This window comes from Ostrea edulis, chromosome 2, assembly GCF_947568905.1.
Source record: "Ostrea edulis chromosome 2, xbOstEdul1.1, whole genome shotgun sequence".
Classification (NCBI taxonomy): Eukaryota; Metazoa; Mollusca; class Bivalvia; order Ostreida; family Ostreidae; genus Ostrea; species Ostrea edulis.
The window spans coordinates 50,510,659-50,528,707 of NC_079165.1; the positions used below are offsets into that span (position 1 = coordinate 50,510,659).

At 36.8% G+C, this 18,049-nt stretch overlaps 1 protein-coding gene and 1 pseudogene across 2 annotated transcripts in view; one reads left to right on the forward strand and one right to left on the reverse strand.

Moving 5' to 3' along the window:
- The window catches only part of LOC125682089 (MPN domain-containing protein-like), a 141,120-nt gene extending 131,917 nt beyond the window's left edge, over positions 1-9,203 (reverse strand). For both annotated transcript variants that reach the window (XM_048922488.2, XM_048922487.2), the window contains exons 1-5: positions 8,103-9,203; positions 5,149-5,366; positions 4,860-5,006; positions 3,358-3,462; positions 2,970-3,151 (exon numbers count right to left, since the gene is read on the reverse strand). In XM_048922488.2, coding sequence (XP_048778445.1) covers positions 2,970-3,151; positions 3,358-3,462; positions 4,860-5,006; positions 5,149-5,366; positions 8,103-8,106 — 656 coding nt within the window. In that variant the 5' untranslated portion in view covers positions 8,107-9,203. The remainder of the gene's footprint in view (positions 1-2,969; positions 3,152-3,357; positions 3,463-4,859; positions 5,007-5,148; positions 5,367-8,102) is intronic.
- A 3,761-nt stretch (positions 9,204-12,964) lies between these two features.
- Positions 12,965-17,677, forward strand: LOC125679959 (uncharacterized; annotated as a pseudogene).
- Positions 17,678-18,049: the final 372 nt, after the last annotated feature.

Sequence of the window (18,049 nt, forward strand, 5' to 3'; positions counted from 1 at the left end):
TGACATATGTGTTTCAATTTTGTTGCCGTCACTTCCATCATCCACCGGATATACCTTAAAAACATGTAATTTTTCATTTTTTTTAAATTCTAATGCTCGTAACATTATTTAATAGAGTGTAATAAGTCATACCATTTCCACTGGAAGTCATACCATTTCCACTGGAAGTTGGTTGTTCGTAACCGGAAGTTGTCCCAAAACTCAGTATTTTTCATGGAAATTTTTAGTGTGGGTTCCTATGCGGTCAATGTGAAATCTTTAGACCTTTTATGGACTCCCGGGATACTCAAAAGAGAATAAAACAAAACCGAAATTGTTTATAATTGATAAATCATGTCTTACATGTATGTGTTTATCACTCTATTTTCTTTTTAAAATAGGTGTTTATTCCTTTCATGTATAGTCGTTCTTCACTAATTGAATACTCCCAGTCAAGATCATATCTCGTCAGAAATTGGATGGAAGACCTATTTGTTGCTCACAACGAGATCATGTCTAGTTAAGGTCTTCCGTTCAAGACGGAAGACCTCATAGCGATTGTACTGTTTATTATCATTAAGGTCTTCTCAATTTCATACAGTGATTCTTTTGTTTCTTTTCCCCTATTATTATTAGGGCTTTTCAACTTTGTTCGAAAAGACCTATTGTTTTCGTGTTTTTTTATTATTTTTCTTATTATACTCGACAGATTTCTGTCAGTGTTTTCAAGAAAATGTGGTTAATAAGGATGAAGCTTTATAAGATTCATGTAGATAAAATTACGGTGTAATGCAAATAAGCTTTTGGACTTCCGGATCTTTTACTTCTGGTTTCTACAAGGATGAAAAGCGTTTTTCATTGGGACCCCATATCTTTGAAAATTTCATCATAGTATAACGAAACTTTAGATTTAGATTCATTAGACTTTGAGCTACAATAGTCATTACGAGCTCAAATTTTCACCTCCTGTAGTTTTCGAGATATTAAGGTCCTAAAATTTTGAAAAGGGGGGTGTCAGTTTGAAAAACTGCAAATAAATTTCAAAAATTATTCAAGGTGTTCCATCTTGTTAACAATGATATACTGAACAGGTTTGCCAAGTTTCATTGAAATATATTGAGTACTTCCGGTTCTATGAATCTTTGAATTTCCCAATGAGAGTTTCAATGTTAAAGAATTCAAAACACCTGATACGTTTTCTCAAAATCGTCTTAAATAATCCTTGTAATATTTTACCCGGAATATGTCTACACCATGCCACACAGAGGAAAGGATTTTGGAATTAATCCTATAAGGGATAAGGATCTGTAGGGGTCGATGTAACGAACAGTCTTTTATCCATAACCTTTTTTATTTGACTTTGAATTTCCAAATTGTTTCGTAATTTGAATTCAACAATAGAAGGGCAATCTAAAAATCTGCAGCCGTGGATCCCTATTTTGACCCCTTAAGGGAGTTTTTAAAGCTTAAAATATGCTACTTTTAAAAAAAGTCCTTAGGAGTTATCTCTCTTGATATTTCAGAAACCTTGTTAACCCCTGGGGTTAGGATGGCGCCACAATAGGGGATCAAATTTTTCATAACTAATAAATAGAAAAAATCTTTACAAATTTCTCCTGAAGAAGCATTAGGCTAAAGAAGTTTACATTTGCACAAAAGCTTTCTGACATAGTGCAGATTGAAGTTTGTAAAACTCATGGTCCCCAGTGGTAAGTTGGGGCCATAATAGGGATCAAAGTTTTACATACAAATATATAAGGAAAATCATTAAAAATATTCTTCTTAGTAATCACTGGCCAGGGAAGTTTACATTTACATGAAAGCTTCATGACAGTGCAGATTCAATTTTGTAAAAATCATGGCCCCTGGGAGTAGGTTGGGGCCGCAAAAGGGATCAAAGTTTTACATGCAAATAGGAAAAATCTTTAAATATGAGCCAAGGTGACTCAGGTGAGCGATGTGGCTCATTGGCCTCTTGTTACATTTTCGACTTCTTCTCCAGAACCACTGGGCCAATACGCAACTTCCGAGTTGCCCAATAGTTCTTTCCCTTGGTGGAACTCTTACGGACAGTGAGACGCAAAACATACTATCGTCCACACGCGGTGGGTACAAATGCTTATCGCTGCCTTCATATATTGCCTTAAGGCTGATTATCAGACATCATGCAACCACCCAATCTGCAGGGACACACAATATTATTAAGTTTATTAGTATTTAATAATAAATTAGCTCAAACAAAAATCGAATATCACCATTTTTCTTTGATTAAAAAACACTCGTGCAGAGGAGGAAATAAAAAATAATTTCAAATTTAATTTAATTTTAATTTAATTCAAACAAATATTATTCTTGATATGGTCAGTTTAATGTATACCAATGGCTGATATAAACAAAATTTACATTTTCATTACTTTTATCCATATTTACATAGCTAGTCTATAGTACAGGCATACATCTTGTACCCACCCAAGCGTTCAACAGAACACTGAACGTACCTCCATCACAGAAGAGCTGATATCTCGGAAGTTGCGTATTATAACCAAACTTGGCCAAAAGCATCCTCTCGTTTGTATAGGCCATCAAAAAGTATTAATTTTTACGTTAAAATGAGAATTTTTAACTTTAGATAAATGTTAAGTTCATACATTCAACTATGCAATGAAAATTAAGAAAGCACTGGGAAAATTGTCATTTCATGATTTTTGCGCAAAATGAGCTGTAGTGTCTCTTTTAAGTTATTGTGTGCCATAGAAGTGCTGATGGACGGACAGATGGCTGGACTGACAGAGTGCTTGCTATAGGGCACCTACCACATGGGAGGGCCCTTAAAAGTGCTCCACATGTATTTAAATGAAATTCAAACAACTTTTTTCTTTCATAATTTTGCTGAACATGCATACCATGATAAATTATCCAACACAGTGAAAGACAAAATTAGAACAGGTTTCAATCTTTTGTGCGAATTTCATTAAATTTTACACTGATACCTTTCTTCCTCAGTTTTTCCATTTTGATTCGGTATACTGGTGTGAGCAGGGTGGGGTATTGTTGATGACTTGGAGTCCTCCATCTGTAGCTCCCCAGCCAATTCCGACACAGTCAGCTTCCCATTAGTTTCTAGCCGTAAATCATTTGTGTCTTCTCGTGAACTCCATGGAGAACGTGGCGACTGGTAGTCAATAAAATATACTGCATCAATATAATAATGTACACATTTCAATGCAATGCAATGTTATTCACTATCACTCTTTCCATACGTATAAAAACTTACAAAAGCGTGGACCTACTTCTACCCAAAATCATTTCTTGATTTCCATGATAAAATTCCAGTTTTATTATCCAATACAGTGAAAGACAAAATAGAACATTTCTAACCTGAGAAAAGGAAGGTTCCGGATAATTCCGGATAGGACTGGATGTTCTGTGCTTTCGAAACCATGCTGCTTTCCAGATATCCAGCTTTCTTTCCTTGTACAGTACCTATATAATTCAATTATATCTTAGTAAAGAGAGATTCCTCTAACGATCTACTGTATGTGTTGTTTAGTTAGAATACAAAATTTTGAAATTTCTCTTAAAAATTTCAAGACTCAAATAGGCCCTTTTTAACGGGTACCTGTAAAGTGCGAAACGAAATCGAAACGAAATCTACCGAAACGAAACAGATTGTACAACCGAACTCTTTTGATTATAGTAATTAAAAATGGCATCTTAGGCCCCTGTGAAAGTTACCACATACAAATAAAATTCGCCTCCCTTTTGATGTAAGCTTTGGGTTTGACTGATACATAATTTTAAAAATTGGAATGGGGGGGGGAGGGGGGGGGGGGGTGAGTAAGCAAAAACGTACATATCCGAAGTTGATTAAATACCATGTGCAATTAGTTTCAGATCCATAAATTTCAGAACGGAGGGTTACAGTCTCACAGGTCAGAGGTCTTAACGAGGGGTGGGGTCGCCGGCGCTGGATCCGCGTTTGGGCATAAATACATGTTTCAGTGTTTTTTGCTCTAAAGACAAATCTATGTATACATGTGGATATTGTGTATTTGTATGTAGTATATCAAACGGTGGATTCTGAGTATGTCCTCCCGTTCTCTTTGTAATTTATGATCCCCTTGTTCATAAGCCTTTTGATTTACAAAATGCTGACCTCCTCCTGATATTATTGCATAAAACAATTTCTGTTTTCCGTCCCGTTTTCAATTCCACGTCTTAGCAACACCCCAAATGTATAGAGTTATCTTTAGACTCACTACATATCAACAATAATTTTTAATAATACATGTATACATATCTTACCGAATTGCATTCATATAATATGATATACTATTTAATTTATTTCATTATTGAAAGTACTCGCACCTCAGCAGTTAGAGATAAAATAAGAGGTTAAGAGCTCTTCCTGCTTTCAACTTTCTCAGACACCAGCTTCTTCAAACAATGTATCTATACCCAAAAGCGAATCCAACACCGGTGACCCCACCCCTCATTTAGTGTGTTTCCCCAGACCTCTGTGACTGTAACCCTTCATTCTGAAATTTACTGATCTGAAACTAATTTCACATGGTATTTAATCAACTTCGGATATGTGCTTTGTCCTTACTCACCCCCCCCCCCCCTTTCCAACTTTTAAAACTTTGTATCAGTCAAGCCCAAAGCCTACATCAAAGGGGAGGCGAATTTTATTTATCTGTGGTAACTTTCACAGGGGCCTAAGATACCATTTTTAATTATTTTAATTTAAAAAGTTCGGTTATACAATCTGTTTCGTTTCGTTTCGGTGGATTTCATTTCGTTTCGATTTCGTTTTGCACTTTACAGGTACCCCTTTTTGACCCTAGTCTTTTGTAATGATGAATATTCCCACTGCGTACAGAGGCCCAACCACATCCTGATTTCTTGTGAGGGTTCACTTGTTTCTTGCAGTGGATTGCCCAAGCACTTGGTGAGGTAAATGTCTCCTTCGTTCCAGGCATCTGGATTATGCCATCTGGAAGCAGGTCAGCAATGAATCTACGTCCCTTATATTTAAACAAATCACAATTTGTAAGTTTGGCCATAGTAAATATAATAATATGAAATTATTTATCATATTCTCACATTTCTTTTATCTCTCATCATATCATTTCGCAATAGACAATACATGTATCTTTCCATTTATACCAGGTATTTCAAAGAGAGCAGAGCAGAACCAGGCTCAATTATTTTCTCAGATATTAACATCTGTAATGTAACACTTCTGCCAGTGATGGCTGCCTTTGCCAATGATCCCTGCTTCTCTCCTTCCACTTCATCTTCTGATTCATCCTCCTCCTCCATACTGGCAGCTCTGTCTTCTTCATCTTCCTCTATTTTTTCTCTGTGATTCAGTGCTTCTTGAGCTGCAAAATATGTAATGATTGATGATTGATCGATTGCTGTTTTCCGCCACACTCAACAATTTTTCAGTTATCTGGTGGTGCCCAGTTTTTTATTAGTGGAAGAGAGAACCCAGATACAATGTATCTGGGAAGAAACCACCGACCTTCCGCAAGTAAACTGGGAAACTTTCTCACTTACTGGTGCGAGCAGGATTTGAACCTGTGCCGACCAGAGGTGAAAGGCCGTGTGATTTTGAGCGTGATGCTCTAACCACTGGGCCATGAGGCCCCTAAATACGTAATGTGTATTGGTATGTATTACATCGTTCAACAAATATATATAAAGGACTAACTTTTCATCATTTTTATGTTATTTGCTAAAACATATTTGCAATTTAGCAGCTTATCTGCTTTAGCAGATTATCTAACAGTGATATTATTAATACCTATACCTCATGATCATGCACATAGCGATCGGAGCAAGATGACTGATGTAACTAGTGATTTACTTCCCCTTGGAACCATCGTGATTTCTGCCTGTTTCAACAGTGAAATATGAGGCATGTGTGGTACTTTTTAAATTGAAATAACTTTGTAGAAAATTTGTTATTTCAATCACTTATCAATCCTTAATTAATTTATTAAAGAAATTTGAATAGCTAATTAATTCAAATTTCATATGAATGAGATCTTTGATTTTATGAAAATATTCAATTTTTGGTACTAAAATGGAATCTGCATCTGGTCAATTTGGTATCCTTGCAGCTAGAGCCCATTAATTATGCTTAAAAGAATAACCGGAGTTGATAACTCATGGATGATTAGTGTTTCAAATAATTAATGGCCCCCTATCTGTCAGAGGTTGTGCATATTTCACGTACCTTTCTTTAAATTAACATAAAGAAGACTAAATACTGGTGAAAACAAATAAATAAATCTTATAACATCTGGCTGGGTTATATGACATTTTAAAACGTGTACACAAATCATATAAAAATCATCCATCTCTAGAATCAACATTAACGATTGCCCGATTGCCCTAGGCAAGTGAAACCCAGTTCGGACAAGTGAAACTCAATACACACTTGCCCGATGGGACAAGTGAATATTGCAGTAGAAAATATGATTATTATAAACAGTGTTATGCCATCATCGGAAACCCACGGTCACTCATTTTTATCCAAATGAAAAGTAGCGTCGTTTGTTATTATCAAAAGATCATCAGCAAACAACAATTATATTCCATCACAACATTTATTAATCACTCCAACATGTCCTATCTACATTGATTTGTTGTCGTATTGAGATTGGGTTGTAGTGATGACACGAGAGTGCACTGTTGACCGTGTAGACGATTATCAAAAAAGTTCATGGTACTCGTGCTGCTCATAAACCATGAGTCCGGAATTTACTTTGAAAAATCCTTAGCGACAACCCTGATGTGGCATGAAATTAGAAGGCTTTGGATCTAGACCTGAAGTAAACAGGTTGTGGATTAAAGGAGACCTAAATATTGCACCATATGACTTATGTTAGTGACTTGTCCAAGTGATGCCTGTTGACCCACAATGCTCTGACAGTAATCATGGGAAAAATCATTGATTTTATAAAACATGAAAAAAAAAAACTGCTTTATTATTTTTATTTTAGCTTGTAGGTTTTCATTTTAGCCTGTGGACTTCATATCCAAAGGCTAAAATTAGCCTGTGATAAAAAAAAAGAAGAAGTTAATTTCGACCCCTCTCTCATAAAGGACTTTGTTCAACAGGGGTCAACATTTTCGTTTGTCCGCTTGTCCAGTACCAGTGGAAAAACATTTCGGACAAGTGAGTATTGATGGGCACTTTTCCAATTGGACAAGTGCTTTTTTATGTAAAGAAGTCTCCAAACAACTTTGTGAAAAGTTTATCGGTAGTTGAGAGTTGGAAGTACATGTATAATGCATGGAAAATGAACTTCGATCGCTATGTAAACTAGCTGAGTCAAACTCAATCGTGATTGGTGTTCACTTATTGCGTACTACTTTCAATCACCCATTGCAATCTTTTACCAGAGAGTGTTACGCTACGCTCCACAACGTAGCGCGCCCTCTGGTGAGAGAATGCAGCCATGGATCTTACGAAGTCATTGATTCAAGATGGGAAGTCTAGATAAAATTTTGTTTTATGCGTTTGTTGTTTTTATCAAGAGAATAAGATTTTTAAAAAATCAATCAAGCAGGTATAAAAATAGACTATATATTAAGTAAATTAAATACAGTTTTCAAGTTGACAATATTATATCCTTTTTAGAAAATTTTAAGGACAAGTGAAGTTGAAGTTCGGACAAGTAAATATCTTGGTCTCTTGTCCGAATGGACAAGTAGGAAAAAAAGTTAATGTTGAACCCTGTTCAAGAAAACACGAATCTGGATTGACAAATACCTTGAAATAATGGTAGTATTTACACTACTTTGTGAAGTAAATAGGGCTATACGGACCGTGGATATCGGCCTGGATAGCCTCTGCTTGTATTAGATTCATTTGCCAATGAATATATTTGGAATTGAATTTACATTCTAAAGCAAATGATAAGTATGGCCATGCAGAGTTCGGTATAGGTAGAGAGCACTGTAGATATACGAACAGACTCGTTGCGGTACTTACAAACTTATAAAGCTACAAAAAAAATCAACAAGTTTAAGTGAGTTTACAAATTAAGAGAACTTTACACATTTGTTACAATAACTGAAATATCATAAACATTAAGATACCATACCCATTCTAATATTCTTCCAGTTTGTAAACAACTTTACTTCTTTGTTTACATGTGCTTCCTGTTTTTTTGTACTCGGAATATCAAACCCGATGTATTTACACAGGGTGGTGCTAAAACGCGGAACGGAACGGACATTAAGAATTAGAATGATTAAGGTAACTTAAATGACAAATACGCGGTACGCTTTATTTTCATTAAATTCAGATTTTAAGGAATTCGTGAGTAAGCAGTAAATGTAGTTCGACCGAAACCCGAGAGCCCGGAGAGCTCGATAATGCATAATGCTGCATATAATAATATAACGTTTGTAACCTAGAAACATAAAACACAAAAAAAAAACAAAAAACAAAAAAAACTTTCTGTACAAACATACAGAACTAGAGTTTTCACCTGCCAAAAAGCGGTATATCTAGTACGTTTTATAAATGTCCCAAACACGGTCGAAGACACAGGCACCACATGAAGTGTGGATAGATCTTATGTACATACACTCCCTTTCTAGAATGAAATTATTTTTATACAGAACCAATAATTTATACAAAATATGTTACTAGTATTTCCCCACCGATCACCATAAGTCGTTCTGAATAATCAGTTTCTACCTTCTGTAAGTTTTTGAGATGACCACTTGTGAGATACTAGCTATAATATATGTAAAGGTGTGCAACAAATCATGTAAACAAACAGGGGGCTACCTGCTTCGAGACCGATTCACGGGGTATAAATCAACTTTATTGAAGGAATTTCTGCGAATATCTCGTCAGGCTAATGTAGTTCTACTTATGTCTATCATCTAAATCCCATTCTATCCGTTTTATTTGTTGAATTCTGCCTTTCTTTCTTTTTTTTTTTTTTTTTTTTTTTATCATACCCGAACTTTTACGTTTGCAGAATTAATGCCGAATAACGCAGTCGGAAATGTTCTATGTTACCTGTCTCGTCTTCCGACACCGGAAAAACAATACCCTACGCGGCATTTTCGAAAAAAAAAATTACCCGCAAACAAGACTACCCTCAAATCCACGTGTTTTTCACATGTGTGTAAACAGCCGGAGAGCACCTCAGGAAGTAGCCTCAGCTAATAAATAGTTCCTCTGTATACACTTGGTTATTTCTACAAATTACTCAAAATTTCCTAATCAGGGGTACACAAATTAAGAGAAAAGAAGAAGAGGAAATGAGAAAAATCGCGCATGAAAAAAAACCCATTCTTTTAAATATATGGAACTATACTAGCGGAAAAAAGAAACTGTGCATTATAAAATTTAGTATAATTTTTCTAAATTTATTGTTTATATTTATAAAATCTAAACAATCGATAAAGGTGATGTTTTTTTTAACAATATCGGATAGTACCCGACTCAGATGCACGGACTTTTTCATGGTTAGTGAACACATGTTGTTTATTGAAGTGTTCGTACGCACGAGTTTTACTGGCCAATACTGTTTGTAGTTAGAAGTGTAAAAGGTTTTTTTTGGACACTAGTCGTTAAGGTAGTACTCTACATCGTCATAATGGCTGACTTCCTTTAAAAACATGGATGAAAAATTCGATATCAGCAATATCTGACTTTTCCTTTTCCATTTAAATACATAGCCGTTAGCTCAGTAGGTTAGAATACCGACTGCTGAACTGTAGATCGCAGGTTCGAGTCCAGCAGGGGTTTTAAATTTTTTTCAGATTACCTTCAACTAAAACTGTATTTTTTGACAAAATAAAGTAAATTTGAAAATTTTCAACTTCAAAATATTGTTGTACATATCCTCCACTTTCCATCTTCAACAAATTTCTCTGGTGTAGCATACCTCCTTAAGGAAAGCACTTTAGTTTTGACAAAATTTACCCTTCTGTCATGCCACGACTCAGCGAAAACCAACGTAATCGTGCGGTTGGGATGCTTCAAGCTGGAATGGCACAACATATCGTAGCAAGACACTTTGGAGTTCATCGTAACACCACCTAGTCATTATGGAGACGTTTCCAACAATCTGGTAACACTCGGGATCGACCACATTCAGGGCGTCCTCGTCTGACGTCGCGTTGACAGGACAACCACATTAGACTTGTGCAACTGAGAAATCGTTTCCAGACAGCAAGTTTGACTGCTCGTAGCATTCCTGGACTTCGAGCAATCAGTCCAAAAACTGTGCGTAATCGTCTGCGCGAGCACAACATCAGATCAAGACGTCCAGCGGTGCGCCCAATACTGCTTCAACGTCATCGTATCGCTAGACTAGCGTGGTGCAGACGACATCTGCGATTCAGAATACAGGACTGGGCCAATATTCTGTTCACTGATGAATCCAGATTTCATTTGGATAGCAGTGGCGGCCGTTGTAGAGTGTATCGTCGCGTTGGGGAGCGGTACCAGGACGCTTGTGTTGTGCAATTCGGTGGAGGTAGCTTTATGGTGTGGGGTGGAATAACAGCACGTGGAAGGACCTCTCTACAATTTGTCAATGGAAATCTCACCGGCGTACGCTATCGAGACGAAATTATTCAGCGCCGTGTGATACCCTTCATACAGAGACAGCAAAATCACATCACTCTGCAGCAAGACAACGCAAGGGACTTTTTTGTTCAACAGAATGTCGATGTCTTGCCTTGGCCAGCTGTTCCCTGGGATGAAATTAATGGAACGACGTCTACGCCGTTTACTAAATCAGCCAGTAACATTGGCTGATTTAGGCCAGGCTTTAACCAACATCTGGAACAACATCCCTCAAGCATTTCTGAACACTTTAGTGGCACCAATGAGGCACCGCTGTCAAGCATGCGTGAATGCAAATGCCTGTTTCATCAGTGAAATATGAGGCGCGTGTGGTACTTTTTAAATTGGAAAAACTTTGTAGAAAATGAAGATATCTCCGCAAAAATTGTTTCATTAAAAAGAAGAATGATGCAATTTGCTATTTCAATCGCTTATTAATTATTGATAAAAAAAAAATTGAATTGCTAATTATTTCAAAATTCATATCAATGAGATCTTTGATTTTATGAAAATCTTCAATTTTAGGTACTATAATGAAAATTAATCTGCATCTGGTCAATTTGGTATCCTAGCAGAGCCCATTAATTACGCTTAACAGATTAAACCGAGTTGACACTCACGGGTGATTAGTGTTTCAGATAAATGACCCCCTAATCTGTCAGGGGTTGTACGTATTTAGCCTTTTTTCAAAGCAGGGGTAACACATTAAGATTGATTGATTGAATATTGTTTAACGTCCCTCTCGAGAATATTTCACTCATATGGAGACGTCACCACTGCCGGTGAAGGGCTGCAAAACTTAGGCCTATGCTCGACGCTTATGGGCATTGAGCAGGGAGGGATCTTTATCGTGCCACACCTGCTATGGCACGGGACCTCGGTTTTTGCGGTCTCATCCGAAGGACCGCCCCATTTAGTCGCCTCTTACGACAAGCAAGGGGGTACTGAGGACCTATTCTAACCCGGATCCCCACGGGATAACACATTAAGAAGACTAAATACTGCTTAAAACAAATGAATAAGACTAAAGTCTGGCTGGGTTATATGACGTTTTAAAACATGTACACAAATCATATAGAAATTATCCAACAAACTGTTCAAAGCAGATGGAATGTTTTGGTCTGAATTTGTTCTTCTGATATCAAAGAATGTATATCGTATTCCAAATACCTCGAAATTCCTCTGGTGTAAGCATTACATTCTGAAGTTGAAATAAAAAATATCCTAGAGTTCTTCATTGACAATATCTTCGTGGTCTTTGGTGATCAGGTCTTCCAACAGTCTGTTGGAATTCCCATGGGCACGAATTGTGCTCGTTTGTTAGCTGACCTATTTTTATATTCATATGAAGCAGAATTTATTCAGAAACTTCTATGTGAGATGAAACAAATCTCTTGTTGTAGCCTTCAATTCCATTTTACCAATAATAACATTCATTCATATGACGACGCTCGCGCCGGTAAGTGAGAAGGTTTCCCAGTTTACTTTCGGAAGGTTGGTGGTTTCTTCCCAGGTACATTGTATCTGGGTTTTCTCTTCCACCAATAAAAACTGGGCGCCATCAGATAACTGAAAAATGTTTGAGTGTGGCGGAAAACATCAATCAATCAATCATATGTCGATTCGATATATCCCTGCGAGCTCGAAATAAAAGACACCACAAAGTTGTCCACTTCTGCTTCATACTTAGATATTTTATTGAAAGTCGATATTAACGGCAAACTAACAACTCAACTTTACGACAAACGGGATGATTTCAGCTTCTCCATCGTCAACTTCCCATATTTATGTAGCAATATTCCAGTATCACCTGCATATGGTGTTTATATCTCTCAACTGATTCGATACGCAAGAGCTTGTTCTGCGTATGGTCAGTTTTGAAATTAACGCAAGCTACTGACTAACAAGTTGATGGTACAGGGGTCTCAACAGTCTCGTTTAAAGTCAGCATTTCACAAATTCTATGGTTATAACGATCTAGTTTGCCAATAAAACCTATCATTGGGTCACATGCTGTCTGACGTGTTTCATACCGATTGTTAGACCGGTCTTGGCACACTGATTTTGACTACGGATAACTCCGTTTAACTGATCAACATATAGGGCTCATGGTGGGTGTGACCGGTCGACAGGGGATGCTTACTTCTCCTAGGCACCTGATCCCACCTCTGATGTGTCCAGGGGTCCGTGTTTGCCCAGCTATCTATTTTGTATTGCTTATGGGATTTATGAGATTGACCACTGTTCGTTATCTTCACCTTTTATTGAGTAGAACGTTGGTAACATACGTTACTCAAAGTAACGTATATTACTTAATCAAATGCTTGATTAGACATCAAATATTGAACTACATATTGACAAAATATCGTCATGAATGATATGTTCAACTATGTTATGAACAAACGACACGTGACACTGCCCTACATGGACACAAGTAAAAATTCAGTGCTGGTGATTTTGGTGGTTTTGAGGTGTTTCCACGACATATTTCGATTAAAGACATGTATGGGATTTAAGGAGTTTCAACCAATGTTTAATTTGTGAATTTACTCATATTTTTGAATTTGGATATTAACTTTAAATGAAAACTAGAAACAAAGGAAACTGAGGAAATGCTTCTGACAAGTGCTCACAAAAACAACTCAACACAAACCCAGCGACGACAGACCTTGGATGTTTAACTGAGTTAAAAGTGGTATCAGAGAAATCTGATTGCAACTATAACGAAATTATAGCCCTGCGTGCAGAAAATGCTCAACTTAGACGGGAGCTGGATCTACTGCGGTCGTAGTAATTAGAATGGACAAAACTGTGTCTCGTATGGATGATGATATAATAGATCTTCGTACTAGATCCATGAGAGATAATATTCTCATCCATAGCTACCCTTTCACTCCTGGTGAGGACCTCTCTCATACTATGCCCAAGATCACCAAACAATCTCTGGGTTTCGATGTCCAGTTTGTATGCATACATAGAAACGGGATCCACCCGCAGCACAATAACAGGCCAGTCACCATCACTGCCAAGTTGCTCGATGGCAATAAAAAAGATGAGATTCTTAATGCTCAAAAACTCAGAAAAATTGGGGGGGGGGGGGGGATTCTGCCTTTCTTTATCACTCCTCAGCAAACACCATCTCTAAATTCTGCTCGGTTAAAAAAATCGCATAATTATGCCAAATGATGCAGCCGACATGAAAGAGATTCCTCTCATTTCTAGTGCGGACGCGTTGCAAATCTCCCCTAAGGAGTCCGAATCGCTGGATGACGTTTTCGCTGCATCGACAGACCAGGTGTTGTATAGTAGCCTTTCCCATTAGCCATCTTTCCCCCCGGAAAAATGACTATATAGTAGTCCCCCCCCCCCCCCCCCCGGAAAAATGGCTATATAGTATTCCCCCACGGAAATGTGGCTATATAGTAGGATTTTCCCCCTTTTATAGCCAGATGACCCCCACGGAAAACCTACTATATAGTAGATTTCCCCCCTTCTTTTCATTCCGGTTACGTATACGGCGGACCATTCCCATACATATTCTTTCCATTCTGAAATTAATCCTTTTTTGGCTATTAATTTCTTTTATATCCTAAATGGATAGTTAATTTCCGAATTCCCTTGATTGGGATTTTTGGAAATATATATTAATTCAACAAACATCGTTTCATTCAGTCGAATGTTATGTAAAACAATCATATATGTATTTAGAATGTAAAGTCATAATAGTTCGTGCTTTTAAAACAGCACCTACATGTATTTAGGCAACTCAGAATTTGTTAATTAAACGGATAAGTATATATCGTTCGAGGAATCAAAATTGACTCTCTCCAATTGATAAACAGAAAAACTTTTCATACAGATAGAGGAGTAAACTTAAATTGTACAATTCTGTTGGTTGCCTACCCCTGATTCCAAATTCCCGCTACTAAAGAATCAACTTGCTCTCTCGCTAGACATGATTCTTTACACCTCTTAGGGGGAAGTAGGATTTTTCAATTGAATTAGATGTTTTTGAGAGGAAACTTTCCCCCCAACTGTTCTCGGGTAATTGGTGGATTAATAGATGTGAATATGTTATCGATATAATCGTAATTATTCCAGGTGGTGTAACTCAGTCCCAGCTGTACTGTCAGTACTTTGATTTATACATATTCGTTTACATAATTTCTCCATAGATGAATTTATTTTGAATCTGACAGATGGACAACGTCATCATATTGCATTCCTATACGAAGAATAATCTGGAAAAGTTTTGATTTTTAGTATGCATTCCTAAAACGTTTTTAGCTCGCTCAACTGAGCTTTTCTGATCACCTCTTGTCCGTCGTCTGTCTGTCTGTAACCTTTCCACATTTTCGACTTCTTCTCCAGAACCACTGGACCAATTTCAACCAAACTTGGCACGAAGCTACCTGGGGTAATGGGAATTCAAGGTTATTTAAGTGAAGGGCCAGAATAACAGGAAAATAGAAAAAATGCACTGACGACTTTTCAAAATCTTCTCCAAAACCACTGGGCCAATTTCAATCAAACTTGGCACAAAGCATTCATAGATTGAATCTGTTTAAATGAAGGGTTATGGGGCCTCTACAGGGGGATATGATAATCAAATGATGATTTTTTTCTGAATCAAAGTACTAGTATAATGATAGTTTTGCTCAAGCTTTTTATTGCTAGGACCTGCTGTTCAGGTGAGCAATGTTGCTTATGGGCCTCTCGTTACTTTTTAAGTTTCATATAACAATTTTATAAAATTGTAGGATAGAAATAGTCAAGTGTTAAAACTGCCGTCCTGCACATACATTCATGTGCGTTTCTCTCCGATTTGTGGATTTTATTTAATTTTGTTAATATTCTTTTACAAATAAAATGAAAAAGCGACTATTCATGAATGTTTCAAACTCATTTCTAGAATGCAACTGGAAATCCTATAAATATTCATCTAAAGCTGAATATAAGAGATTCACTAATTTCCTCCCTATTTTGTCTCCTTGTAAAATGCTAATACTTTGAATCTTGAGGAGCCGTTTTTGGAACATAAATTACGTAACTGTTTTCCGATACAGTTTAAAGTCTTAAATGAACTCAGTATAACATCTTATAAATACCATTTATAATAAACATTTTTAGGTCACCTGGGTCACTCTGGTGACCTATTGCTATTGATCTACGTCAGTTGTCGTCCCTTGTCCATCGTCCGTCCAGTGTTAACAACTTCTCAAAAACTACTGCACCAATCTTTACCCAATTTGATATGTAACATCTGTAGGAGAAGGGAATCAGAAAATGTAAATTTCATGACCCACCATCCCAGTTGGCCTTAATGTTTGGGTAAAAACTGTAAAAAAAAAAAAAAAAAAAAAAAAATATATAAAAAATTAAAAAAAATTGCAATTCCTTAAAAAATCTTCTCTACTCCTAGGCATATTGCAGACTAACTGAATATATAGTAATGATGAGCCGGAAAGTCTCTACCAAAATTGTAAATTTCATGACCCCCGGGGCAGGGGTTCCTGTGTTAGGGCGTGGCCATATTTGTCATATAGTGACAATTCCTTAAAAAATCTTCTCTACTACTAGGCAAATAACAGACAAACTGAGCATATAGTAATGATGGACAAGGAAACCTCTAAAAAAAAAAAAACCCGTAAATTTCATGATCTAACAAAATTGTTTATTTTGTAAACCAGGTTGCAGGGTTTCAGGATAGGGGAGGGGGTGGGGGTAAAATGGTCAAAGAGAGTTAATGTTTATAATGCTTTTAAAAAACTTTATGTCTAGTTCTTTTGATGCTATATGGAAACTAGATAAATAAAAAGATGAAAGATGAGGTTATCAAGATGCTGCCTACCCGAGTAATACTTTTGGGGAAAGACTTTGCTGGAAGGGTGGTGGTGTCTGAAATTCCGTCAATTAATCTGTCAAAATATATTGAGATATTGAACACTGAATGCTTTTGTAAAGAGGTTACATAATGCAATCTACCAAATGTTTCAATTGTAAAGGCTTTGGGGGATTGTGCATATAAGAGCCTTTCAGACAGGTCCATGCATGGGCTCAGGTGACCCTCAAGGCCCATTGGCCTCTTGTTAATTCAAGATATCGATACAATTAAGACTACAGAACATCATTGAACATAAAGATTTATTCTGATACATTGTAAGTGGGCTTACCGGTACTCTTTGTTTTCCACAAAATGCTTTTTATGAATTTATATATAATTTCGCATGTTTTATACTTTCTCAGTAATACCGTTAACTATATCTCTAAAATGTATATCTATGAAAATACATGTATCTACATTCAAACTATCGGCAACATACACTCTTCGATACTCAGATCTTTGCAATATCAATATTTTTGTACAAAGCCTGATTGACTTTCCATAATATGTATTCTAAAATCAAAACCAAAAACGTGAGGGGGAAACCCTGCTATGGGGGAAGATCTACTATATAGTAGACTTTCCCCCTAGGGGGAAAGGCTACTATATAGCCATTTTTCCGGGGGGTAAAGCTACTATGGGGGAAAGGCTGCTATACAACACCGGTCCAAAAGGATAGTTCCGAATTTATGGTAATCGGTGATAAAATTCAATCTACTGAGGATGCACATAACTTGTACACTGTATAAAAAAGTTTCCATTGATCCGTATGCTGTTAGTACCGACAGCAAAATGTTTGTGTAGAGGCTCTGTGACCAAAACGGTAAAATCATTGAAATTAGCACGACGAAAGAGAACACGGAGCAGGGCGGCGGCCATTGAGATATTTTCAAGACAATCGGATTTTCAATGTTGCGATTGTATTAACAAGGTGGGTACCACTGGGCGACTCTCACATCGGCCCAGTTCGTTATTCCAGGGACCTATATACTATAAAGAATACTATATAGAATAATAACAAAAACTACATATAAATACATCTAGCATTACAACTACACTAATCTACAAACGTATTTACAACGCAGACTACATGTTTTTTGGTCTTTAGGCTTAGTTAGTATATAGATCCCTGGTTATTCTATCACCTCGTATGTGACATTGTGAACAAACTGGATGATTTAAACGAAAGTGGAAAATGACTTTGAAATCGACCGTTCTTTCTATTGGTGTTAATCAGTGTTCATGCTCCCCCCCCCCCCCCCCTAAACATGACTTTAACTGCACTCTATGGCGTGTAAAACGTTGCTATATTCGATAACATTATGATGTATGTTCAATATCTTGTGGTGTATATTCTATATCTTGTGATGTATGTTCTATATTTTGTGATGTATGTTCGATAATATTGTGATGTATGTACAATATCTTGTGATGTATGGTATATAACTTGTGATGTATATTCGATAATCTTGTGATGTATATTCTATATCTTGTGATGCATATTCTATAATCTTGTGATGCATGTTCGATAATCTTGTGATGTATGTGCAATAATTACATTGTGGGTAATA